The sequence below is a fragment of the Vicugna pacos genome, chromosome 9 (assembly GCF_048564905.1).
Source record: "Vicugna pacos chromosome 9, VicPac4, whole genome shotgun sequence".
Classification (NCBI taxonomy): domain Eukaryota; kingdom Metazoa; phylum Chordata; class Mammalia; order Artiodactyla; family Camelidae; genus Vicugna; species Vicugna pacos.
The window spans coordinates 13,333,933-13,361,660 of record NC_132995.1 but is presented as its reverse complement, the minus strand read 5'-3'; the positions used below and the strand labels follow the sequence as shown (position 1 = coordinate 13,361,660).

Sequence of the window (27,728 nt, the reverse complement as noted above, 5' to 3'; positions counted from 1 at the left end):
ACCAGCAATTGTTTCCCTTGCTCTGCTCAGCTGGTAAAGCTCATCTTACTCTCTCCAATGCATTCAAACATTTTGTTTTCCTGCTTCAACAGAGTGCTGGAAAGTTGGACTTCTACAAATGCTCTCTTTTGTAAGTATCTGCCCAAATCAGCTCTCTTCAGGTTTACCATGATCATGGCCAAGAGGGGCTGGGGCTGGTTCACAGACTCCTGCTGGCTTCACAGCCTATACTGAGGACTTTCTGCCTATTACTTGATACATAGGTGTGTGAGACTCCTCTCAGGTCCCTTGGTATATACACATAACTCCCACAGAGGCAATTTGTGGATCGATGCCAAGTTTTAGCTGTTACAAGGGGAGGTGTATGCAAAATGAGGGGCATCTTATGCCACCACGAGGCTGATGTTATTCTTCAGTGTTCAGATTTATGAAGGAGCTATCCTATTTTTGTTTTCACCTTGGTCTAAGTTTGACGGTGCACTTTCCTTCTTATACTTCACAATATTTATTTTTCTTTAAGAGGAATTATTCCTTGTAAAATAAAGAATAAATGTTGATCAAGCTTTTCCTATATTCACTTACATAAATGTCTTTTTTTCCTTAATGTCTTTGATGTTGAGTAAGGTATAGATCATGGTTAAAAGTTTATCCATACATAACAAACACTCAGAAGATAACAATGGTGATGGCTAAACTAACCAAGTGTTTATTATGTGATGTGCATAATTGTAGAATCCATGTAAGAAGCCTCTGAGGTATACTAATTATGCCCACATTACCATAAACACATCATGTATGTCTAGAAAAGGATCTGGAAGAATAAGTAAGTTGGTTAACATTGGGGAAGTAACTGAGGTCAGGGATGTTGGTCAAAGAGAAGCACAGCTTTACCTATAATGTATAAATCATTAAAAGCAGAAGAGATCCACATATTATCTCTAAAATGAACAACAAATAAAGTAGACACAATCAAAAAGGGCCAACCAGGTAACTCTTTATAATGGCAAGATTTTCAGTATTTGACAAAATAGGGTTTGATAAAAACAGTTGAATATTTTCAAGCCAATAAAATAGTAACAATATATTTACAGACAAAGAATTTTAAAGGCTGGTTGTAGAATAATCACACTTTCTTTCAAAAACAAAGCAGATATAATTTTAAAGGATTTTTCCCAAAAACTTGACTGTGATTGTCTATGACTGGTAAGACTACAGATAACTGTATCCATTTTTTTAAAATTCATATCTACATTTTATGGAGGAAAATTGTTCTGCAAAAAGGAGAATATAAAGTTTATAAAAGGAAAGTAAAACAATCTTCTGAAACAAAACGTACACATCCATAAGATACTAAAGGATAATTAAAAGTAACAGTAACTTAACACAAACAGAGTAAAACACAGATACAAACACAGATATGCAAATTCAAAAAACAAAGGCTGATTTGATATCCAAACTTTACATGTATAAAAATATAACTTACCATCAAAAGGCAATAAAAAATACAAAAATAGATATGTGTATTGAATAAATGGTGTTAGGATGAGAAATGAGGGAGGGAGAAAAGGGGTAAATTTAGACCCTCAATAATAATTTAAAATAATTCTGAAATGGATCAGTAATTCTGTTAAAACCCATAAAAATTAAAAATATTAAAAAGAAAGTAGCAGGGTTAGCCCCAAAATAAATTTCAAGGCTTAAAATAAAGACAACATATAATAAAAAGGTTTTCAATGTTTAATATTCACAAATATGAATTTTCTGAAAGTAATGAAAGAATGAATTTAGATAAAAATCTTTAAATATTTTATTCGGTGTTTTTTTGTCTGAATTTCCTCCAACTGACTAAGTGATTATGTATAAGTAAGGCATTTGTACCTTAATTACATTTGTAGAGACTCTCACTAGTATGAATTTATGTGTTGTGTGCTTCCTTAACCATATAATTTCAATTTATAGAGTTTCCAATTCAGAGAGCTTCTCATTAGCATGACGTTTCTTATGTTGCTGAACTTCTGAAACCCTCCCAAAAGCCATTCCACATCCTTTACATTCATAATGCTTCTGACCAGTATGAATTCTCTGATGTTGAGTAAGGCTTGAGCCAGTACCAAAAGCCTTGTCACATTCGTTACATTCATAGGGTTTCTGACCAGTGTGTATTCTCTGGTGCCGATTAAGAGCTGAGCCACTACTAAAGGACTTTCTGCATTCTTTACATTCATAGGGTTTTTCACCAGTGTGAATTAGCTGGTGTTGAATAAGTTTTGAGCCACTACCAAAAGCCTTCCCACATTCCTTACATTCATAGGGTTTCTCACCAGTATGAATTCTCTGATGTTGAGAGAGGTCTGAACCACTACTAAAGGCCTTTCTACATTCCTTACACTCATAGGGTTTCTCACCAGTGTGCATTCTTTGATGTTGGATAAGTTTTGAACCACTTCTAAAGGCTTTCTCACATTCCCTACACTCATAGGGTTTCTCACCAGTGTGAATTCTCTGATGTTGAGTGAGATCTGAGCCACTATTGAAAGCCTTTCCACACTCCTTACAAACATAAGGTTTCTCACCAGTATGAATTCTTTGATGTCGAGTAAGGGCTGATCCAAAACTAAAAGCTTTCCCACATTCATTACACACATATGGTTTCTCACCAGTATGAATTCTCTGATGCCGAGTAAGGGCTGAACCACTACTAAAGGACATTCCACATGCTTTACATTCGTAAGGTTTCTCACCAGTATGAATCCTTCGATGTTGAGTAAGGTTTGAACCACTACCGAAGGCCTTCCCACAATCCTTACATTCATAAGGTTTCTCACCTGTGTGAATTCTGTGATGCCGAGTAAGGGCTGATTCAAAACTAAAAGACTTCCCACATTCCTTACACTCATAAGGCTTTTCACCACTGTGAATTATCTGATGTCGAATAAGGCCTGATCCAAAACTAAAGGCTTTCCCACATTCCTTACATTCATATGGTTTCTCACCAGTATGAATTCGCTGATGGTGAGCAAGGTTTGAGCCACTACCAAAGGCCTTCCCACATTCACTACATTCATAAGGTTTCTCACCCGTATGAATTCTTTGATGGTAAGCAAGGTTTGCACCACTACCAAAGGCCTTGCCACATTCTTTACATTCATAAGGTTTCTCACCAGTATGAATTCGCTGATGTCGAATAAGGACTGATACAAAAGTAAAATCCTTCCCACATTCCTTACATTCAAGGAGTTTCTCATCAGTATGAATTCTCTGATGCTGGGTATTGAAAGTGGGCATGTCTTCAGGAGTAAATATCATTTGACTGAAATGTCCTTCCTGAGATTCCTGTTTTCTCTCAAACTGGCTTTTACATTCCCAATCACCTCTGAAACTTGAACACTCAATGCTGTTTTTTACAAGTCTTTCCATTATCTCCCATCAGGATGATTCTATTCCATAAATATCCTTTTTCAGAAATAATTCTTGGTCTCAACCTTGATTCACAGTCTGAAAGAAAATATAAAAACATTCACTTTTTGTGTGTGTGTTCTGGGAGAAATGAAACTTTTATATTAGATATGAAAGACTTAACTGAAAGTCATTTTCATGAAAAATGAGTGGCTTAATACAGTTCTCATATATGATTGGGCAATTTAACAAATGGATAAGGAAATAGAAAGAATGAGGAGAAACACTAGAAGGTAAAGGAGATATTTAGGAAAACAGATTAAGTCACTTGTACCTAAATAGTGATTTAGATAAACATCCCCCATAGACATGGGGAAACTGATAAATATAAAGATGTCTAGGCCCCACCTCAATTTTGTTAGAGGATAAGACTAGTGTCATATATAGTTTTAAAAGAACATAATTACCCTTTAACCCATTTCTTAGGGTTGTTTAGAGTATTAAGCAACTATATATACCAGGAAGGAAAAATCTAGGATAAATGGTCATAAATTACATTATCTGAAGGAGATAAAAGAGAAAGATACTTCAGATGTAGCAGTATCTTGATGAGAGATTAATGAACTGAATAAGTCTGGAATGAGCAATGGAGAGGGGAGATTCTTTTGTGGTTAGAATATAGTTTGTTTATGCCATTTGGTAAAATCTATGTTTGCCTACGAAGTCTATGCGACTAATCTTGGAAGAACAAAAAATAGTACTCTGCAAAGGCCACAGCAGAGTAACTGAGAATGTAATTTTAAAGTCAGAGAGCAGGGAGGAGAAGATAGGTGAGACTTGTGGAAGATTACAAGGAGGATGCAGATAGATGAGGAATCTGAACCCCAGCTCTGATGATTATTGAAATGATTCTGAAATCACATATAATGTTTTTATGCAGTTGAATAAAGTAACCCTACAGTGTTTAGTAGCTATATTCTGGAAGACTTAAATGTCATAAAAGAGACCAGCAAAAGAAAAGGATTCAGAGACACCAATTAAGACCCTGAATAAATACCTCAAGCCCCAAAAGATGAATACATTGCAACCCCATTCTCTTTCTACAACACTCAAATAGCAAGCTGGTTTAGACTAGGCCTAAATATGTCTTGAAATTGTTCTTTGCATCTCCACTGACAATAGCTAATCCTAGCCCAAATAGCCTTTTACTTGGATATTGCAGCAGTATTTTAGCGAGCTGCTGCATTTCCAGCTTTGGACCCTTAGCAGTCAGAGTGAAATTCAGTCTGGCACTGTTCTGCTCAAAATGCTTCATTGGTTTCCCATTGTCCCTAGGATAAGACCCACACTCCTTAATTTACTCTAAAAAATTCCTCCAGGATCTGCCTCCTGCTTGTCTCTTCAAGCTGACACCTCTCTCCCATCAACAGTAAGCTACAGTTACATTGGTCTTCTTAGTTCTTCAAATGCACTAAACTGTACCACTCCCCTCCTCAATGATTTCATCTGCCTGAAATATTCTTTCATAGCTCTGTTCCTACTGCCCCACTCTTAAACTTGCAGGTTCCTGGTCACTGACCTGAACAATACAGATCTTTTCTAAATACTCAGTCTTAAATGTATACATCCTGCCATTACTTCTCAGAGCACTTTTTCTTTTTTCTCCCTTTCTTTGTGTTTTGTCTGGTAATAGGTGATTACACACTTGTCCCCTACAATTGCAAATTTCATATTTGTATTTTTACTTAATATGTCTGCTACAATAGAGCCAAGACTCAGGAAGCCAGGAATAAAATCTATTACTTTAATCAACTTGAACACTGGCACATGAAAACAGATCAAAATACATTTACTGAATGGCTAACATAATAAATTAGTTTCAAATTTTATTATCCTTAAAAATAACTTCTGAAAACAATATTTCTCTAGGAAAATGATATATTTTCTATCAAACAGGACAAGTCAATCACATGTAGTTATTCTTGTCCTTCAAAAAAAACTCACTAAAAGGAATGAAATGGATTTTTTTAAAAAAGAACAAACCCACAAAGTCAATGAAAGTCAAAGAGGAAATAGCAGCTACAAAACTTTTGAAACTGGGAAGCATGAAGATAAATGACAAACAACTTAACAAACCAAAGGAGGAGAAAACCTAACTCAAAAGTAAGGAAAACCCTGAAGGGGATGATTTATGCAGCAAACCCCAGAAAGACTTAAGAAATGGGAGCACTACGTACTTAAGAAGGTCTACCAGTTGTCACACAAAAAGTTAAACCAGCTTCTCAGTATCTCCTCCAAAATACAGACAGGCAAATATCATCACACATTTGAGGGCATCTTGTAACATAAAAGAGATTAAACATAGCCCAAAGGAACTTAAAAGAGAAACTATATGGGAAAACAAGGAAATTCCCAGAAGCCACCATTACTACCCTCAGAGGGATATGAGAAGCCATTTCACATAATAAAAGACCAGGGTAACATAAAAGAAGTAAAAGGCAAAAAAGAATTCTTAGAAAATAAAAATATAAAGTGGGAATAAAAACATATCATTAGAAGAGTTAAAAGATAAATGAAAAAAATCTCTTTAAAAAGTACAAAAAATATGGAAATAGTAGGAAAAACAACTGGAAGGTTATGCCAGGCAGCTCAACATCTAATGGGTGGAGATCATTTCTGAAAGTGCGCTAAGCATCTGCCAAGTATCAGGCAGAGCGTTAGAAGGAAGGAAGGGATTTGAAAACTGCCATTTTGAAATTACCAAACTAATAATTGACTCAGGCAAGGATCTTCAATGGATTCTAAAACCATACAGTGAATGATCGGCATAAGGGATATTCACTTGGTCTCACAGCATCAATCCACAGATTATTTACTAATTATAAAGGGAAAAATATACCTCTTTATGGAAAGGTTTGATACTCGGTACATTTAACCTTAAATGATAAATTGTGGTATCATCAACAGTAGAACATTTTGTGCCTCTGATGTAATGCAATAGATGTTACACCATAGTATCACCTCTGTAGTATGCTGGTAACTGATAGGTAAATCTAAGCCTGAATCTAAGCCTATTTCTATGAGACAGTCATCAGACAAATGGGGATGTGAGATATTCTGTATGACAACTGTCTTGCATTCTTAAAAAAATTCAATGCTATGTAAAACAAACAAGAAACAACGGGCTGTTCTAAATTAAGAGACTAAAGAAATCCAACAACCAAAATAATACATAAATCCTGATTGGATCTGAGATCAAACAACCAACCAAGTAAATAAACAAAAAATATAACATCAGCTGTAAAAAGATATTCTGGGGAGCCCCTGAAGATACTTGAACATGAAATATTTGAGGTGGTAATAGAGAGTTTATGTTAATTATCATAGATTTGATACATCACTGTTAATGTTTGGAAAATGTCCTTATTCTTAGGAGATGCATGCTAAAAGTATTAAGGGTAAAATGTCAGGATGTCCTCAACTTATTTTCAAATGATTCAGGGGGAAAATGTGTGTGAGTGTGTGTGTGTGTGTGTGTGTGTGTATTTAGAAAGATAAAGTAAATGTGGCAAAATGTTACAGTTGGTAATTTTAGCTGATGGCTACACAGGATTCACTGGAATATTCTTTCAATTTTTCTGTATGGTGGAAATTTTCAAAGAAATCAGAAATCACAGATTGTTTTTAAAAGTAGCATTTAAGAAAAATTTCCAGAACTGAAGGACAGAACTCTCCATGTTTAATAGGCTCACTTGATAACTAGCATAAAGAATAAAAATGATTCACACTAAGATATATTTTCATTAGGTTCCAGGACATTGGGAACAAAGAAAAGACCTTAAAAGAATCCAAAGAGTGAAAAACAAGGAACAAACAAAAGACCAGGAATGAAAATAGCTTTGGAGTTCTTCAAAACACGCTAAGCCAGAAGTCATAACTTCAAATTCTGAGGGAAAATAATTTCAATTAGAATCCCATGTCCTGCCAAAGAATCAATGCAGTGGTTGAAAGGCCCTTTTCAGATATGCTAGAGCACACAAATTTAACACATTTATCCCTTCTTACATGCCAAGAAATAGGGAGGCATGGAATCCAAGAAATAAAAACTCAACACAGAACACAGAATTTAAAGGCAAATTCTAGAATAATCGTTGTACACGTACACTTGGTAGGGAAGAACAAAGGACTATAGGAGGGATGTCTTTAAACACAGGAAACTGACAGGTTTCCCAAAGATTTATTTTCTGGCAGACTTTGAGTATGAATTAGCAATATATGGACAACTAGGTATCACTCTCCCTTTTAAAAAAGGTAATATTAAATACGCAGAACACAAAGTTGTAACAATCATGAGCAAGGGAACATGATTCTTAGCTGAGTTATGAATAAAATCCATTAAAGAGTAAAGAAATAAGCTACAGAATGGGAGAAGATATTTATGAATATTTACCTGTCAAAAAACTAGTATCCAAAATATAAAGATCTTTTTCAAATCACTGATAAAAAACCAAATGACCCAAGAGAAAAGGAACCACTTAATAAATAGGAAGACATCTGTTGTATAATAATTTGTCTGGCCTTTATCCCAAGTTCCTAGAACAGAGTTTCTAAAACCCTTGGAATTTCCCAAGTGATATAAGTGTCTTTGTTATAGGATTACATGTGAGTTTATGCTTATGAGGTGACTCATGGTTCAGCCATACGTAGCTTCAGCATTGAGGCTGGTCGCCAGAAAAATTGAACAATTCTAACCTCCAGCAAAGAGGAGTGGAGCTGGAGACACTTCAGTCATGTGGCCAATAGTCAATCATGCCCACATTATAAAATCCCAGTGAAAACTCTAGACACCAAAGTTCAGTGGATCTTCCTGGCAGGTGAACACATTGATGTGCCAGAAAGGTAACACACTCTGATTTCACAGGGAAAGGGCATAGAAGCTAAATGTTCCTTTTCCTTCCAGACCTTGCTCTATGTGTCTCTTCCTTTGGCTATTCCTGATTTGTATCCTTATTATTTATAATAAAACTCCAGATGGTTAGTGCCAGAACTGAACTGCAGCACACCAGTTAGGGTTGAAATAGTATGTGCATGGATTGGAAGATTTAATACTGTTGCTCCCCAAAGCAATCTATAGAATCAGTGCAATCTCTGTCAAAATTTCAATGGCCTTTTTGGAGAAATGGAAAGCCTCTCTCCTTGACTTGCAGATTGCCACCCGCTCACTGTGTCCTCACATGGTCTTTCCTCTGTGTGTGAGCATCCCTGGTATCTCTTTGTGTGTCTAAACTTCCTCTCGTATAAGGATACCAGTCAGATTGGTTTAGGATCCACCTCAGTAGCCTCGTTTTAACTTAATCATCTCTTTAAAAGCCCTATCTCCAGGTCACCTTGTAAGGTACTGGGGTGGGGGTGGTTAGAGCTTCAACATTGCAGGGGAGGACACAATTCTGCACATCATATTTACTAAAACCAGGGTTATGGGAGCAGAGTTAAGTTGCTCTAACTGTACCTTTTTGAGTAGTTTTAATGTTTGGAACCATGCTCATATAGTCAAATCCACAAGAATGGATTAATATTAATTTTTAAAAAATCAAACAGAATACAAACAGGAACAAATGAACCTAAATGTATTTCAAATGAATAATATAACCACTTGGGGGAGGGGATAAAAAATGAATCCAAGTAAATCTGAACACAGTATTTTAACTATGTACCCTTATCCAAAAGACAAAGAGAACTATAAACAAATATTGAGCTCCTTTAGTAGGTTTGGTACTTACTATAGTATAGATTAGCAATTCTGAAACTATTTTTGTATATTCTAGAATTGAACAAATTACTAAATATAATGAGGATAATGAGAGTCAGGTTTTTAACCACTGGAGAAGGGAGATACAAATATGGAATAGGCTAAGACTAGAATGAATACTGTAGTCCTAGCACCCAGATCTTGGTTTCTAAATATTTTTTACAAGAAACCAGGCTCTTTACAGAAACGGTTCACATTGGGCTGGAGGTGAGAGAGTATCTAGAAATGAACCTATAGCATCTGTTGTGCCAGAAAGTAAGAAAATGCTCAAAGAATCACGGGAAAAGTCAAAAGGATACAGAAGCCAACCTGAATAGGCTCCCATTGGCAAAATCTGGGACGATTTTAGCATCAAAATAAATAGTAAAGATCATATAACCCACTGAGCAAAGTGAAAATCTACAAACTCATACTGACATAACAATTGAACAAATAAGTGAGGGAGAAGGGAATGCTACTCTTTACAACAGAACGCCAACTAATTAACACAGACAAAATCATGGAGATTTTGCAATCCCACCATTTTAAAAACATCATAGTAATAATGGATCTATACCATAATACTAATAGATGCTGAAAGTAGTGACTGGAAGTCTGGTGATGAGCTGTTTACAGTTTCAAAGTATCTCCCCACTGATTATCAATTAATTACAAAGAGAAAACTTATCACCTTTACAGTGAAGAAACGTAGTAGATACCACCTTAACCAATTATTAAAGTCAGTATCTCCAAATGGGACAAGTCAATATCACGTATCCCCGGCTAAGACGCACTGAGAAGGATTCAATCACTTTTGTGGTATTCCTACTACAGAATTCACAACCTGAATGTAATTATGAGGAACCATAAGACAAGTCCTAATTAAGGGGCATTCTACAATATAACCGGCCTAGCTTCTTCAAAAATGTCAACATCTTGAAGCATAAAGAAGAAGAAAACAGCTCTTCCAGGTTAAAGATGAAAAGGAGACATGATAACTAAATTCAGCCTGTGATGGCAGACTATATCCTGAACAGTGAGTCGGAGAGAGGATGAGGGTATGGTGAAGAGCTACAAAGAATATTATTGGGACTAGCAAAAAATTTTGCATATACACTGTTAGACAATAATATTGCATTGTTAAAATTTCTTATTTTAGTAACCCTACTGTGGTTATGTAAGAGAATACTCTTATTCTTAGGAAATAACACACTGAGTGTTCAAGGCAAGGTCACAGGTATAGCAGATACTACTGCCTGCCTCCCTCAAAATCATCCCTCCCCTACTTCCTTATTATAAGCATTTTTTTCCATAGTTTTTTCATCAGCTCCAGAAAATGTATCATGATTTGCCTAAGCCAGTGGTTCTGAATTCTGATTGCTATTAGAATTAATTGGGTAGCTTTTTAAAAAATTCTAAAGTTTGAACCCCACTCCAGACCAATTAAATCTTAATGTTTTTCCTGTCATCTTGGCTGAGCGTATTAAGTCATTAATTCTCAGCTGTGGCAGCACACTAGAATCATCTGGTGATCTTTTAAAAATGATGATGTCCAGGCCATATCCCAGACCAACTAAAACAGACTTGCTGGGGGCGGGACCAAGACATCAGTAACCAAGGTGAAGAATAACCAGGTTAAATTAAATGAAGTAATTAACCCTCTGTTCTACTTGTTCTAATTGTGTTTTTCCACCTTATGCAGCCAGAAGTAACCTAATGGCAGTGGAAAAACAGGTCCTGGCAAAGAGAGCTTCAGGTACTGTGAAGTGAATGAGCCACTATGAAGTATAACTTAGAAATATTTACTCAAGTTTAAGATACGTGTACTCTATGATCTCCATAACTTCACTTTAGTATATATCTTAGAGAAGGCCTGTACATCGATGTTCACTGGAGCACTGTTTGCCACAGTGATTAACTATATAAAATATAACCCAGAAAATGATTACACATACCACGGTGTTACAAAATATGGCCTTACATGAAGCAATTAAAGTGAGGTAGCTCTATAGTGAACAGTTCTCCATGCAGAATAAAAAAGCAAGTTTCAGAACAGTAACTATAACTACATAGTGACCACTAACTGACACTAAGTAAATAGTCAGGTCCTGTTTTAAGGGTTTTACATGAACCAACTCAATTTTTGGACCAACCGTATAATGCAGTTACTTTCCACACTTTGCAGGATGCTCTTATAATCTTTTTATATAGAAATATTTTTAAGTGACAAAACAGTACTACATGCACATTTACATGTGTGTGCATTTTTAAAAAAGGATAAATAATTAACTGATAATAGTGGCTACCTTTGGGTACTTTGGGTAGATACCTGGGATTGGGGAGTATATTTACAAAGGACTTGAGCCCCTTCATAACAAACAAATTATCTTTATAATGAAAATATAATTATGTATGTACTTATAATTTAACTAAAAATAAAATTTTAAAAGGAAAATGCTAGCATTTGACTTAAGGAGATGTTCATTGTTTATAATGGAAATAATGTGTAAGGCAAACCATGTTCGAAAAAAGGGGCTTGGTAAAATGGTAACAGTATGAGGCCATTATAACTCATGGTAAAGATAAATATATAAAGACATGGACAGTTGTTTATTATGTATTTTGGCATAATAAAGATGGGCTACAGGTCAGTAGGCATAGTATGATCAAATTGAAAAAAGAATCCTAGGTATTTGCTCTCACAATATGACAGCAGTTGTCTTTAATTGATACGAATACAGGTGACCTTTTTTTATTTATTTGTGTTCTCTGTTATTTCCTAAATTTGTTGTAATGTTTTTGTAATGAAAGGAATACAGAATACAGCTATCTTCAGAAAAGAAGCAACATATTTGACCAGGTATTCAAAGATTTTTTTAAAAAGAAACAATCTAAACATGGCATAGGAACAAGTACAGAGACATAAATTTAAAAATTCAAACAGATAATACAAACTATTTAAATAATATAACAAGTAGGCAATGCACAATGGACTACTATTCAGCCATAAGAAGTAATGAAATCTTGCCATTTGTGACCACATGGATGGACCATGAGGGTATTATGCTAAGTGAAATATAAAAAAACCATAAGCTCTCACTTATCCACTTTAAATGTGAAATTTAAACAAATAAACAAAAATCAAGCTCATAGATACAGAAAACAGACTGCTGGTTGCCAGAGACTGGGGGGTAGCACATAAGTGAAATGGGTAAAGGGGGTCAAAAGATACAAACTTTCAGTTATAAAATAAATGTCTTGAGGATATAATATACAGCATGGTGACTATAGTTAATAATACTGTATTGCATATATGAAAGTAGCAAAGAGAATAAATCTTAAAAGTCCTTATTACAAAAAAAATTTTTTCAACTATTGCAATAATTGTTTCAACTAACAGATGTTAGACTTACTGTAGTGATCATTTTGCAATACAGTTGACCCTTGAACAAAATGGGTTTGAACTGCATGGTTCCACATACACACAAATTTTTTTCAGTAGTAAAATTACCATACTACAAGATCCGAGGTTGGTTAAATCCGAGGATGTCGATACAGAGAAACCACAGATACAGAGGGTCCACTACAAGTTATATGCAGACTTTTCAACTGTGTTGAGTCAGTGCTCCTAATCCTTGCATTAAGGGTCGACTGTATATACAAAACTTGAATCATTATGTTGTGCACCTGAAACTAATATGTTACACGTCAATTATATCTCAATTTTTAAAGAAAGGTTCCTTTGGGACCCACCAAAAGACTTTTAGTTAAGTGCTCTATACTGTAATTGATATAGAGGTCCCAAGCTAGGAAGTAAAGTAACATTTATTGAATTTCTGATGTGTACCAGGTGTTCTACATATCTTATTTCAGTCTCAATAACACTGAGAATGAGAACCTCTCATTTACAGGTTAAACAGCTCACAGGTGGTGTAGCTGAGATCAGAAGCCACATTTGATAAAGAGCTCATAATTTTTACATCGTCATAGAGACTAGTGCAGGTAAAATAATCTGAGGGATGGTTTGCTTATTTTTTTTTCTGAAGGAGCCAATATTTAAACTCAAGGGTTAGTGAGAATAGATGGCAAAGATGTAGAGGCAGAAACCACCTGATGGAGGATAGTAGTGGTGGTGGTGGTGGAGTGGGGGTTGTTACTAAGGAAGAGGAGAAGCGAAAAGGGCAGTTAAAAAAGAAATATAATACAGGGAGAACAGTAAAAGGTACAATGCAAAACAGACTTGATTGGACCAGAATGTTATTAAAATAAAAATATTAGAAAATAAATATCTACATCTGTATCTATTTCATATCCCCCACTTCCAAAAATGTATTTGAGGAGGCTAAGAATAAAGGAAAAAAATTAAATCATACACAAATGTCATACATTGTGGGTACTCAATATTGAAAACCCAGGCTAAGATTATTACTATGATTGATCATTATCTGAAGTAGTTAAATTCCTGGCAGTCAGTGCAAATGGGAAATACTTTATGTAATGGATTAACTGATTCCCCTTTGCCAAGGAGTACCAGGAGATAAGAAAGACCTAGTTGAGAAACATGAAGAACTCCTAATATCAATTGAAAGTTTCATGTTATTAGAAGATTCCCCAAATTTCTACTCACATAATTATAGATACAATGCAATTCAGTCAAAATCCCAAAAGATGTCTGAGTGGAACCAAGCTATTTCAAAAATTTACATGGATATGCAAAGGAACACAGTCAAGACACTCTTGAACAAGAACATAAGAGGACTTGCTCCAAATATTGTAAAGCCACAGTGAATAAGAGAGTGTAGTATTGTTACAAGGAGAGACAAACAGAGCAATGGAACAAAATATAAAGTCCAGAAACTGATGTAGACATAATGGTCATTTGATTTTTGACTACAATGGCACTGCAGATCCATGTAGAAAAGATGAACTTTTAATGAATGATACTGGAGCAACTGGATACCCATGTGTGGGATAACATGAAATTGAATCCCTACCCTACACAAATCAGTTCCAGGTAGTGTAAAGACATAAATGTTAAAGTCAAAAACTAGAAAGCTTTTAAAAGAGAACACAAGAAAATCTTCATGACCTAACGGTAGCAGAAAATTTCTTAAACAAGCAATAACTATTGAAAAAGCTTTCATTATGTTAAAATCAAAAACCTCTGTTCACCAGAAGGTACCAGAGTGAAAAACCAGGCCAGAGCAGAAGCTAATATTTGTCACATGAGCAAGTGATAGTAAACTAACATAAAGAAGATATACATTATGTATACACATTATATACATATATTCAACTGCTATAGATCAGAGAAAACAAATTTATTTTGTATAGCACAGGGAACTATGTTCAATATCTTGTAATAATCTTTAATGAAAAAAATATGAAAATGAATATATGTGTGTATGTGCATGACTGGGACATTGTGCTGTACACCAGAGACTGACACATTGTAACTGTACTTCAATTAAATAAATAAACAAACAAACAAACAAAAAGCACAGTACAGAACAATCTACACTGAATGCTACCATTCACGTAAAATTAAAAGAGGAAAGAATGAAAAAAAATCAGAGAAAACTCAATTAAAAAATGGCAAAATGTCTAAACAAGCATTTTACAAAAGAGGGTATCAAGGTGGGCAAGAATTGGTGTTCAATTTCATTGATAATAAAGACATATCAATTAAATGTGATAACATTAGACGTCTACCAAATTGGCAAAAATGTTAAAGTGTGATGAAACCAAGAGCTGGCATGGCTATGGAGCAAAAGGAATCTCTGTAAACTTCTGGTACAAGTAAGAAACTTGCACAGTATCTTTAGAGAACAGCTGGCATTGTCTAGTAAAATTGAAGATGCACAAACCCTAGACCTTAACAATTTAATCACAACGTTAATATATTATATTAAAGAAACACAAGCACATGTGTACGAAAATATGTGCACAAAATATTCATAGTCACATTGCTTGTAATAGCCAACAACTGGAAGCAAGTCAAATTTCAATGAAGAAGTAGAATACATACGTAGTAAATTGTGATACTCTCAGACAATGAGATAGCGTGTATATATAGAGAGAGCAATAGAAAAAAATAAACTACAGTGACAGGAAATATGAATGAAGCTCACAAACATTTTTAATGAAAAAAGACACAGAAGAATGTCTATTCACACAAAGAAAACAAGCAATAACTAAACCTATGTGGTTTTGGAATTCATACCAAAGTTCTAATGATTAAGGACAAAGAAATGATCACAGTGGTTATCACTGGAAGACAACTGTTTGTGATTGTGGAGGGGTACAACAGAGGCTGCTTTAGAGATGGCTGTATTCTTTTTCCTGACCTGGATATTCCTTACATGGGTCTTTATAATTTTCTGTTAAACTGCACAAATGGGCGTTACATGCCTTTTCTGTATCTAATTTGAAAGAAAAAAAAAAGCCATAGGCATTCAAATAAATATGCACCTCTAAAAATGTTTCAAATATTAAATTATGTGGAAAAATATTAAATATAATTTTATTGAAAATGTAGGCTATAAAATGGCAAATGCTGAATAAATTCAATTCTAAAAAATGGCACTTTAGATATGGACGTAAAACACACTGGGAAGAAAATATCAAAAAGTTACCATTGGTTTTAACTGGAAATGTAAATTTTCTTCATTGAGGGGTTGCCGTACTTTTGAAATTATTTAAAATAATCATGTTTTACTTTGATAATCAAAAAGGAATATGTATATATTTTAAGACAGCACAAAGAAAAATTAAACCATTTGACAAATTAGGAAGAGAAAGTCAGATGCACGTGTGGGTTGGGGTTTAGAGCAAATCACATTTCTCAAGGGAAAAATTCCAGGGATCAGGTCACTGGATAGGCAAGACTTTTCAAGAGAAGGAAAGCAAGTCATGTCCTGACAAAAGAGGATTTCAGGAAACAAGGGGAAATAACAAGCTACCTTGCAGGGGCCTTGTGGATGTTCAACAGCCATTCTTTATTCCACTCTGGAAGTCTCTGTGCAAGCAGAGAAGAGCTGGGGAAGGAGAAAGGAGTCAGGAAAAACCAGGCTCAGGTCAACCTACCGCCCACCACTTACAGATGCGGGTCAGACAGGGCTTGGGCTTCCCGCTCAACACCTGCATTACAGGTGAGAGCAGGGTCATTTGCAGTTCTGGGCAGAATATGTCCCTGAACTCACAGAAGTCTCCTGGGAACAGAGCGCTGGAGTCACAAAGGCACAGACAAAGGCGCCCCGCAACTACAGTGCTTTAAGGATACAGAATCATAAAACTCACACCACGGGGACTCAGGCACTCCAGACCTCAACACAATGGGTTGCAGACGGCCACACAATCATACACACCACGGGGACAGTCAGTCACAATCAGAGTGATAGGCACCCCACATACTCACATTCTCAGTGACACACATCATGGGGACATAGTGACAACAATATCACATACACACACACACCCCAAGGGGATACACAGTTTTACAACCGCAGTCAAGGAACCGCACGCTCGCAAACAGTGCCACACGCGGTCACACAATTAAACCCCGATACACATGCACTGTCATAACCGCAAATCAAGCCGGCCTCCCCGCCCTCACAGTTCCGTATAGGGTCACACAGACACCGAGACACAATCACAATAAGACACACACACGGCTCACAATCTCCCCTTCTCAACTGGCTCCTGTACAGGCCGGAGGTTCCAGACCCGCCCGGTCCAGACCATCTCACCTACGGCTCCTCTGGTCTGGTCAGCACCGCTCCACTCTACTTGTAACAAATAACAGCCCAGCAGCTCCCACAGCGCCCTGTGGCCGTTTGCCACAACCCGCCAGAAAATCCCGCCCACTCCTCAGGAGAAGGTCTAGTTCTCGCGGGAGGGAGCACCAGGCCTAGAGCCTTCTGGGAGATGTAGTCCAGAAAGCCACCGGCTGCTAAAAGCTATCTTGGGGAAGTTCTTATTTCCGCACCGGAGGTCTCCCCAAGACTACGCACAAGGACTCCCTCGACTAAACTTTAGTTAAGCTCCTTTGAGCCCTCTTCTTTACTAGACCTCGTCCTTGATCGGCTGACCCTACTTCAGCAAGAATCCCCTGTCTTGATACTTAACGGAGTTCCTCTCAGTAATTTTCCATCCACTGACCCCTATCACCCCCCTATATAAATATAAATCCCCAGCTACTGTTATATACCAAGTTGAGTTCAATCTGTCTTTCATATCGCGATAGTCTTTAATACAGTCTTCGTTATCTGTTTAACTTGTGTGGTGAAACTTTTTGACACAACCCAGCCAGGGAGGCTCTCTCAGGTTTTGGCCGCTCAGCACATAGTGGGCCCCATGGCCTCCTGGGAAATGTAGTCCAGGACTTCGCCAGGGGAGGGACCCAGCCAAGGTAAACTGCGTTCCCTAGACGCTGAGGCGGGGTCTGGCGTCAGTTATGTGCTCGTGAGGCTGCTCAGAACTACTCTTTTCCCTGGGAATGCGCAGAGGCTCTTGAGGCAAGCTGTTGCAGAAGGTGTCGGGGAGCCAGAAGAAAGAACTGAATGGGGGACCTGAACGTCTGGGACCACAGCAACTTAAGGAGTTTGAAGGGGAGGAATCCGCAAGCCCAGTCACAATGTGAGAGTGGGCAAGGGAAGGCCGGAATATGAGACCGTGATGAGACTACGCGTGTGACTACATTTAGCGGTTAGTTGAATGAGACTACAGATGGGTAAAACTGATGATTATGAGTAGGTTTGTGAGGATGGAGGGTCATACTGTGGGCGTGTGTGGTTGGGAGTATAATTGTGTGTGTGCGTGGTAGGGCAAGATTGTGTGTGGATCTGTGTGTATGTGTCATCATGTGAATGTAGGTCGCTGCTTGGCTGGCTGAGATAGTAGAGGAGTCTGAATCCTATCAGCCTCATTTCCTCTTCAAATTGTGATAATAAGGGTGTGTCTTCCCGGAGCTTCAACTTTAAGGAGAAAAAGCTCCATATTGATATAGTAAATAACTTATAGCATTTTTATATAAACACTTTAGATTCCAAACATTTTGTTTTGGAACAGAATACCAAATCAGTATGACTTTTTAAATGGGGTATATTTTGTTATGGGGGTGCCTGTTTTGGGTTATGTCCACAAATTTCTCCCCAGACATTTTCTCCTCTCTGTTCTTTGGGAGACCTTAGTAAGGTAAACGATGAGATACGTGATTGTTCATTTCAACCAGGAGTATCAACCACAATGAAAAGATGTTCAGAGGAAGTTGTACTGAGCTATGATGCTGGAGAACTAGAGCGAGGTAGCCACATTAGGTATGGATAGCTTCTCTGAATAATCCAACTTTTGAAAGTAAAATGACATCTCTGAAATATTTAGAATCTTTACACGCATTATAGATTCAGCTTTGAGATGTAGGCTTCAGATATTCTCAAGCTCTCTGCTACATGATTATATATGCTCAACCGTTAAGGCAAAACATTATTTACTTTGTTCCTCTTTATATGGTAACTTCCTTAAAGGCCTGGTCTCAATCTGAGTTTGGGGATAGAGCTTGAATTCAAGCCTTATGTAACTGTCCCATATATAAGCTCTCATATCACCAAACTGCATGAAATCTTCAAGTTGGAACAAGAAGATGGGTTATGGGTGGTGAGCAGAAGAAATGTAAAGGAGGTTTTATACAACTGAGTGAATGAGAACCAGGTGGATATGCCTAAGACAAGGGAGAACACAGATGTTCAGTAAGGGAGTTAGCTCCACTAAAATGTTTGTCAGCAGGGAGGATATATCTCAGCAGTAGAGTGCGTGCATAGCACGCATGAGGTCCTGGGTTTGGTACCCAATACCTCCATTAAAATAAGTCAATAAATAACCTCATTACCTCCTCCCCCCCAAAATGAATAAATCATGTCACTCTAAAATGCTTTTCAGGATTTCCTATATAGATCCTACACTTCTTGAGTTTTAGTGGCTGTGAATCCTTCAGTCACAATTCTTCCACTATCAGTGCCCACTTTTTTAAAGCAGATCCTAGAGGGCCATATTCTTTTAATTTTCACAGGCTACGCATTCATTTGCATACATCTTCATACATCTGCAGTCTTTTAAGACTCTTACCGTGTCACACTGCTGTTTCTTTTTATTACATTCCATTTTCTACCGTTCCATTGCTAACAGCTTCAGGGGTGTATTTTACATCTGCATTTCCTATTGGCATTTACTTCCCACCGTCATATTTCTGCAATCTCCGTTACCTCCAGAAGTTGCTAGCTTAGAAATCATTGCTGCTTTCCTCCTAGCTCCCCGTTCTGCCAACTTTTTAATTTCATAATTGCTTTTAAAAGCATCATCTCATTGATATTATTTTATTTGGGGGGGGGCGTAATTAGGTTTATTTACTTTTTTTAGAGGAGGTACTGGGAATTGAACCCAAGGCCTCATGCATGCTAAGCATGCACTCTACCACTTTGAGATATACCCTCCCCACTGATTTTAAAATTTTAAATAAGGTTATAGTGAAAAAAGAAGTCTCCCTCTATTTCTCTTCTCCATGTGCATCTACTATGACTAATTTCTTATGTAAACTACTTTCAGTTATCATATGATTATACCAACATATCTGTGTATATATAACCCCTCATCTTTATTTCTCACAAATATTAATATAGTGTAAAGCACCTTTTTACTCACTATTATTTCTTATAAGATGTCCCATATTAATATATATTCCTTATTTTTTCTTATGATGGTATAATATTTTATGGTAGGGAAAATGTCATATTTTAACTACTACTGTGTTACTGAATTTTTAGGATGCTTTCAGGTTATTGCAATTTGGGAGTTAAATCCTTGTACGGCTTTGCACAGATGTGCAGGTACATCTTTCAAATTCTTCTAAGAAGTGCTGGCTCAGAGGTTAGGTATAAGTATTTTCAGTCCATAGAAGATGAAATACTTTCCATTCCCACCAAAAAAATGTATGAACGTGCCTATCGCCTGTTCCTGTCAAAATGTTTTTCTTCAATTAGCTGATATTTGTTGAACCCTTTATCTGTGCCAGGTGCTGTTCTGAGCACTAGGAGAGCATCAGTGAGCAGAACAGCCAAAATTTCCTGTCCTGAAGGAGTTTACATTCTAGTCTGGGAAAGTGGCCAATGAATGTGTAAATGAAATATATAGTATACCAGTATAAAGAAGAAAAAAGCTTGGAAATAGGATAGTGTGTGCCAAGGGAGTTGCAGTTTGAAATAGAATAGTTAGAGAAATCCTAGTAAGAAGAAAATATTTAAGCAAAAAAAAAAAAAAAGGAAGAAGCAGTGACATTTGAAGATATTTGGATAAAGAGCATTATAAGCAGAGAAAACAGCTAAATGTAAATGCCGTGGGATAAGTACAAGCCTGGTATATCCAGGGAGCAGCAAGTAGACCAGCGTGACAAAGTGGAAAGCTGTAGTTGAGGTGAAAGAGCTAATGATAGGACAGATTATGGAAGATCTTGGAGAACATTTTAAGAAGTTTGGTTAGTCTCATTGAGATGTAAAAGCAATAGTGGGTTTGAAACAGAACAGTGACATGATCTTATGTTTAAAAGGGATCATGTTGGGGTGCTGAGTAGAGAGGAGGATGTAGGGGAACAAAGAAAGAAGCAGGGAAACTAGCCAATGGGCTGTTGGAATATTCTAGGTATGAGATACTGGTCTACGGTGATAGCAGTGGTAGTCATGAAAAATAATTGGATTCTAGATATATTTGGAAGATAGAGCTGAATGGATCGGGTAATAGATTTGATATGTGAAATGAGAGAAACAGAGGAATCTAGGCCAACCTAAGTATTTCAGCTTGAGAAACTGGAAGACCAGAATTGTCATTTACTAAGATAAAACTAAGGAATGAGCAAGTTTTAGTGGATGGATCAAGAGTTCGGTGTTTGCTCTGCTAAACCACTGGGACAGTCCATGCTAAAGAGAAACATTTGTATGTTTGTTGCCAAAAAATCAGCCTCTGCACACTCAAAAGCAAATTCAAACTCAGAGGCAGAGTTTTGGGAGCAAAGAAGAGAGCCACTTGATTGCTTTGCCTGGCAAAGGCGAGTCACAGCAGGCTAATACCTGGGAAACAATGAATCCATCCTGAGGTTGGGACCTGGTGATTACATAGGCAAACGGGGTGGAGCATATCAGTGATAACAAACAAGAATCCTTTACAAAAGGATATCTTGTGTCTTGGGAACTTCTAGTGGTCTGTTAAGTAGGTCACTGCTTGTGGCCTTGGCGTTATCAGGTCTGATCCCTCTGGTGTCATGGTGTTTTTTTGGGTTTTTTTTTTTTTGAGGATCTGGCTGTTCCTTCAGTATTATCATTCTGTGACCTTCCTTCTGGAAAATAGCTTCTGGGGTTTTGGATACAAGTTATTTAGGATAGGGCATAAATCATCGGGTTGGGGTTGCTAAGCATGTAATCATTCAAGCAAGTTAAACAATAGCAGTTGCAAAGGAGAAAAAAGCAACGAGATAGTTAGAAAGAACTCGGAGAAAACAAGTTAATCGATCACAGCAAACTCTAAGCTGTCTTGGCATCAGGGAAGCCATTTTGTGACTTCTTCATATTGTTAGTACCTAGATGTTATTTATAGCAGAGAGACAAGATGAGATTTATAAGGAAATCTATTAGGATAAAACTAAATATAGTACCAGGTTGTTTTGGGTTGAATGGTGGCACCCCAGAGATATGTCTACATCCTAATCCCCAAGACCTGGGAATATGACCTTATCTGGGGGAAAAGGTCTTTACAGATGTAATTAAGTTAAGGATTTCTAGGTGAGATTATCTTGGATTATCAGGGTGTGACCTAAATCCACTTACAACTGACAGAAGTTGAAAAGACATAGAAGAACCCATGAGGATAGAGGCAGAGATTGAAATTATGCAGCAACAAGCTAAGAACACCTGAGTCTACTTTTGGTTGTTGCTTTGTGTTTTGGGAGTGTCTTGGTTTTTCTTTCCTTTTTGTATGCCTTGTAACTTGTTGTTGTTGAAGCCAGATATTTTGTTTACGACAGCAGTGTGCAGAAAAGGGTAATAAAGCAAACCTGAGACTTCTTATCCTTTGAAATGTCTGCGTGAAGTTTGGCCCTTAGCTTGTGACTAGAACTTAGTTTTCAAGAAGATTCCCAATGTCCTAACTGATAAGAATGGCTCACGATGCCCTAAGTGCTTGTGCAAACAATATGGTTTTTGTTAAACACCTGCTTTCCTTCTGGGAGTCTGAAATTCTGGTATGTGCCAAGCAGAGACTGCCTATGTGACCAATGCCCCAGTAAAAACCCTAGGTATGGAGTCTCTAATGAGCTTTCCTTGTTGGCACCATCTCACATGTGCTGTCATAACTTGTTCCTGGGGGAATTAACAGACTATATGACTCCACTGGGAAAGGATCTTTGGAAACATGTGCCTGGTTTTTCCTGGACTTTGCCCCACGCACCTTTTCTTTTTGCTGATTTTGCTTTGTATTGTTTTGCTGCGAGTTCTCCCAGTGAATCATCAAACCTTGAGGGGAGGGTTGATCTTGAGGTCCCATAACACTGTAGTAACCAGGGAAAATAATTTTTATGCCTGAATGGGCATACATTTCCTTCTGCAAAGCTTTTAGTGTGGAGTTTTGAGTTATTCCAGTTAGGGTTTTTATCAACCAAGCAATGTAAGAGATTCATACAATTTGATTGCACCTATGAAATTTCAAAGAAAAATAACTGAAAAACCAAGATATTATTACATATCAGGATAGTGGTCAGCTGGGGGCCGGGGATCAGAAATGATCACATGAGGTGGGCGGTTTCTTCCTGAGATATGAACAAAATACTGTTTCTTCACTTGTATTGAGTTACACTGAACTTACACACTCTATGCATTTTTCTTCAGGTATTTTATTTCACAATAAAAAAAATTCAAGAAAGCATTTTAAAAGATTACTAGACGATTTTAAAAATATTGAAAAAATATACATCTAAATAATTAAGTACACATGAAAGGAAGCAAATGCAAAACGCTGATAAGTATTAACTTCAGCAAATAGAATGGGTCGGACACGAATAACATTTACAAAACAACTAATGTAACCATGAATATTAATTTAAACCAACACTTTAAGGGTAATTGGAACAAGGTACGTATTTTTGGATGTGAGGGATAACACACCTGGTGAACGTTCAAGGAGCTCCCATGGACGGGGTCCCCCCTCCCCCGAGTGGTGCCTCATAAGAGCCTCCCTTTCATTCGACCCCCAAGCCTACAGAGACTCAGGACCTTTCTGCCATACCACATCTGTCGGAGTCCCAGGTGGCAAGCTTGGGATGAAAAGAATTGCACCATCCTTCAAGAGGTATGTCCACGGCTCTGGACTACATTTCCCAGGGGCCACCGCGATCTCGGCCCCTTCCAGTCAAAAGACCGCGATGGTTTATTGTCCACGTTCTCCGAGAGGCGCTCTGGTTGGCGGAGAAAGTGTAGCGTCACGTCGACAGTTGATGCTTGTGTTCTAAACGCGGCCTGAAACTCGTTGAAGCGCTCTGCCACGGGTATGAGCGATGTGAGGAACACAGTGTTTGCTGAGCGAAGGAACAGGGTCCAAGACCGAGGCCTGTGAATTGAAACCGTTGGGCTCTAGGCTGTTAAAGGCAGCCTAGGCTCCGGATTACATTTCCCAATGTCCACTGTACCCAAGGCAGCGTCCCGTCCGCGCACCGGCCCTTTCAGGACGGGACGGGGGATTCCCCGCGAGTCCCTGAGGCACATCCACGGCTTGAGGGAACCGCAGAGCCAGGTGAGTGAGTCTGAGACCCGGAAGCGGAATGACCCCAGAGAGGCCGAGGCCGCGGGGGGAGGCAGTGAGGAGCTAACGTTTTCGGAGTCTGAGGCTTTACCGGCGGTGTGGGAGGGAAGGTAGTAGGGAGTTGTTTGTGCCCCCGCGCGCGCCAGCGGTCGCGATAGGGAACCTTCGGTGCTTGTGTGAAATGGATAAAAGACCGAGGGGTGGGGGTAATTGCAGGAGAATCGTAGAAGTGTGTGTGTGTGTGTGTGTACGTGTACACGTAGACGATGCGGTGGTGACTGGAGCTGTATGTGATTGTAATGGACTATTTAGGTGTGACTGTGCACGTATAGGATTGTGACTGCGTCACCATGTGCGTAACTGTTTGTGTAAATGCGATAACAGCAGCTGTGGGGCCAGAAACTGAGCATTGGGTTTTGTAACATTCACAGCCATTCCTGAATGTGTGGAGAGCAGTTTCTGTGGTGGCTGTTAGTTGGAGTAGGGTAACATAGAATGAGGGAAGGGGAGTAGGAGACAGTGTAGACCACGTATTCCAAGAGTTTCTTTGTAAATATAAGCAGAGAAATGGAACAGCAACTGGTAGGGGAGAAATAACCTATCAGTATGCTGGTGGGAATGAACCGTTAGAGAAGGAAAAGTAGAAGGGAAAGGTAAGTAAGCCAGGCTTATCTGTGTGGGTGTATTGAAATTGCAGGAATAGAAGAAGGGTAGTAGTATTGCAGAGAACTAGCCATGAACCGTGAGTTTTCGGAAACAAGGGGAAAGAATTATTCAGTATTTGGTAGATAGCAGTAGTGAGATGTGGTGAGTTATTTATAATTTCTTGGCATGAAATTCAAAAGTAGAGCTTTTGTGGAGGAGGAAGGTCTAAAAGTTCTAAGAGCAAGGATGACACCTGTCTCACTTCCAGACTCAGTGGCAAGAGGCTATAGGGAGGAAAAAAAAAACATTGAGAGAGCTGCAAGAGACCTCTGGAGAGAGCCAGATTTCTGTTAGACCCAAAGGTGAAGGGAGTGTTCAGGGAAGTGATTGAGGATAAAAGGGATTTGTTATTACTGAGTTATGAATTCCAGAAGGCATACTGGAAAGTGTCAAGAATTGGGGAGTGATGAGAAAAGGGACATCCAACTGATGGGAAGTACACTGTCTGTAAAGAAAGATGACCACAGAGCCTAGGACTTCTATGATGGACATAAATGTTACCGAAATTCAGATCTGGCTGCTTGTAAGCCAATATTCAAGGGGCAAGTATTGGTAGAAAGGAAAATTTTCTTTATTCTAGAGGCTGGCAACCAAGGGACATAGTGGACTCATGTCCAAAGGCCAACTCCCCACTGAGAAGTGGTGGGCAAGAGCTTTTAAAGGGGAGTTTCAGGGTGTGTAGGTGAAGAGAGGGAGCTACATGCAGAAACTGACAGTTGTCTTGAAATTGGTCATGTGGTGGTCTTATCAGCATCATCTTTATTGTTTTAATTTTAAGTACAGTTAATCTTCAGTTCCAGCGTGGGTTTGTTCCCATTTCCTTGAGGCCGTTTCTCAGAACTGTGGCAGCTCATGTCATGGCTACAATCTGGTCATCATGTAGTTAACTTCTCCCATCTGGTGGGGTTTCAGTATCTACAAAACAGCTCAAAGGATATGGCTCAGAATATTATTTATAGCCCTTCAAGAGGAACTAAAGGTCCTTGCCTTTGCTTAATGATTAAACTATTATTATTTTGTCCTGCATGACTGCTTTTCCTTTGTTTCTGCATTTTCTCATTTCTCTGATAAAATTTATTCTTTGACTAAAGCTTTTCTGCAGACAAAAGACAGGCAGAGGACATATGGGGAGACTGGGTGGTGGAGGATCTCTCCTGGGAAGGCACTTTAGGGTCCTGCTCCATTTCATAAAGATGGATAAAGGGAATTTTGATGTTTATTCTGGTTGGTTTTCACAACAGTGTTGGAGAGGTAGTGTTTAGATAGAAGGAGGTGGAGTTTTGAGTATGCCCTTTGAAAGAGGGAAGCCGGGGATAGAACCTTTAAGAGTGGTTGGGGTAAGCAGAATAATGCCTCTGCAAAGATGTCTAGGTCCTAATCCCTAGAACCTGTGAATATCTCACCTTTCAAGGCAAAAAGGACTTTGTAGATAGGCTTAAGTTAAGGACCTTGAAGTGAGGAGATTATCCTAGATTATCCAGTTAGGCCCAAACTAATCACATGGATCTTTAAGTCAGTAAACCTTTTCCAGCTGAGTTTAGAGTCAGAGGGAGATGTGATCACGGAACAGTGGTGCAAAGTTGCCAAGAGATGCAAAGTTGCTGGCTGGATAAAGGAAGGTAGTCTTGAGCCAAGGAGAGTTGTTGGCTGCTAGAAACCAGAAAACGTAGGGAAATTAATTCTCCCCTAAAGCCTGCAGAAAGGAAAACAACTCTGCCAACACCTTGATTTTAGCCCAGTGAGAACCACGTTAGACTTTTACCTAACAGTAAGGTTAATAAAGTTGTATTGTTTTTAGCCACTGCATTTATGATAATTTGTTACTCAGTAGTAGAAAACTAATACAGTGGTGTAGTGTCCTAGCCTCAGTGCTGTGGAAGGGTTTTGGGCCCTGTGACATGAGGAACATCAGTTCCTATTGATAAAATTCAGGACTTTAGGTAAAGCACATAGGCCCCCTCTTTTTTTAGTTTATAGTTTTGCTGCATTGTCATATTTTTTAACATTGGGATTTAATAAATTTCTCTTTTTGATATAATATATGGCCAGTTTATAGCTGTTTGTTTTCTACTTGATTTATCTTGGATTGAGAAAAATGTATTAAAATTCTCTTCTCTATTATTAATGAAATTTTATCTTGTATAACCTGTAACTTCTGCTTTATGAAAGTGATAAATAGATACTCATAATTGTTATGTGTTTATTGTGAATTTTAGACTTTAGTATTTTCACATGCTCAAGATCATGGCCCTTGCTTATTTTTGTTTGTTTGCATTTGCCTTATACATTTCTCCATAATTTGTAAAATAAACTTTTTATTGAAGTTTATCCTATATGCATGCAAGTATATACATGATAATACATTCAAGAAACCAATACAATCAAAACTGTATTCCTTGAGTTACCACAAAGGGAACACCCATGTAGTAAGTGCCAGATCAAGAAATAAACATTGCCTACATCCCAGAAGTCCCTCTTGCATTCATGTTCAGTCAGTAGCTCCCCCAGAGTAACCACCATATATCAATTTTGTCTGTTTTTGAACTTACGTATCAGTGAAATCACAGTATTCAGCCTTTTGCTTTGCCTTTTTTGTTCAACATTATGTTTGTGAGATTCATCCATATTGTTGTGTGTAGAAACACCTTACTGTTTGCATTGCTAAATGCACTAGTATTCCAGTGCCTGAATATACCAACTATATTTGTCCATTCAACAGTTACCATACTGTTGACAGACATTTGAATTTTTCCAACTTCGGACTTTCACGAATAATGATGCTAGGAGCTTTCTCATATTTGTCATTTTGCATTCATGTGTATCTGTTTCTGTTAGGTCTATTTCTAGGAGAGACTTGCTGGGTCATAGGATATGCAAATCCACTTAAGCAGGTACTGCCAGTTTTCCAAAATGGTTGAATCAGTTAATGCTCCAGTCAACAGTTTATGCAAGTTCCAACTACTCCACTTTCTCATTCACACGTGGTATTGTCTGACTGTAAAATTTT

General features: G+C 38.0%; 3 protein-coding genes across 15 annotated transcripts in view; 1 reads left to right on the top strand and 2 right to left on the bottom strand.

Annotated features, from left to right (window-relative positions):
• Positions 1 to 17,600, bottom strand: part of LOC140685340 (uncharacterized) — a 44,603-nt gene extending 27,003 nt beyond the window's left edge. Inside the window, exons 1-2 of one of the 3 annotated variants that reach the window (XM_072968680.1) lie at positions 17,394 to 17,600; positions 16,147 to 16,221 (exon numbers count right to left, since the gene is read on the bottom strand). In XM_072968680.1, coding sequence (XP_072824781.1) covers positions 16,147 to 16,179 — 33 coding nt within the window. In that variant the 5' untranslated portion in view covers positions 16,180 to 16,221; positions 17,394 to 17,600. Of the gene's footprint in view, positions 1 to 16,146; positions 16,222 to 16,284; positions 16,347 to 16,932; positions 17,046 to 17,393 lie in introns of those variants that run through there. The other 2 variants (XM_031681722.2, XM_072968681.1) reach the window with 2 other exon arrangements.
• On the bottom strand, positions 973 to 16,996 carry LOC102527525 (uncharacterized). Its single transcript, XM_031681733.2, has 3 exons — positions 16,933 to 16,996; positions 16,147 to 16,221; positions 973 to 3,495 (listed from the first exon to the last, which is right to left on the bottom strand). Exon 3 carries the CDS (start codon positions 3,415 to 3,417, stop codon positions 1,954 to 1,956), a length of 1,464 nt encoding a protein of 487 aa, XP_031537593.1. The 5' UTR covers positions 3,418 to 3,495; positions 16,147 to 16,221; positions 16,933 to 16,996; the 3' UTR covers positions 973 to 1,953.
• The window catches only part of LOC102540182 (uncharacterized), a 25,037-nt gene continuing 13,803 nt past the window's right edge, over positions 16,495 to 27,728 (top strand). For 4 of the 11 annotated variants that reach the window (XM_072968670.1, XM_072968669.1, XM_072968668.1 and 1 more), the window contains exon 1: positions 17,618 to 17,890. Coding sequence is in view for 3 of the 11 variants with exons in the window: in XM_072968663.1 (XP_072824764.1) it covers positions 23,891 to 24,007 (117 nt within the window). In the remaining 8 variants the exon portion in view is untranslated. Of the gene's footprint in view, positions 16,952 to 17,521; positions 17,595 to 17,617; positions 17,891 to 23,472; positions 24,008 to 24,164; positions 24,670 to 27,728 lie in introns of those variants that run through there. The other 7 variants (XM_072968664.1, XM_015248479.3, XM_072968663.1 and 4 more) reach the window with 6 other exon arrangements.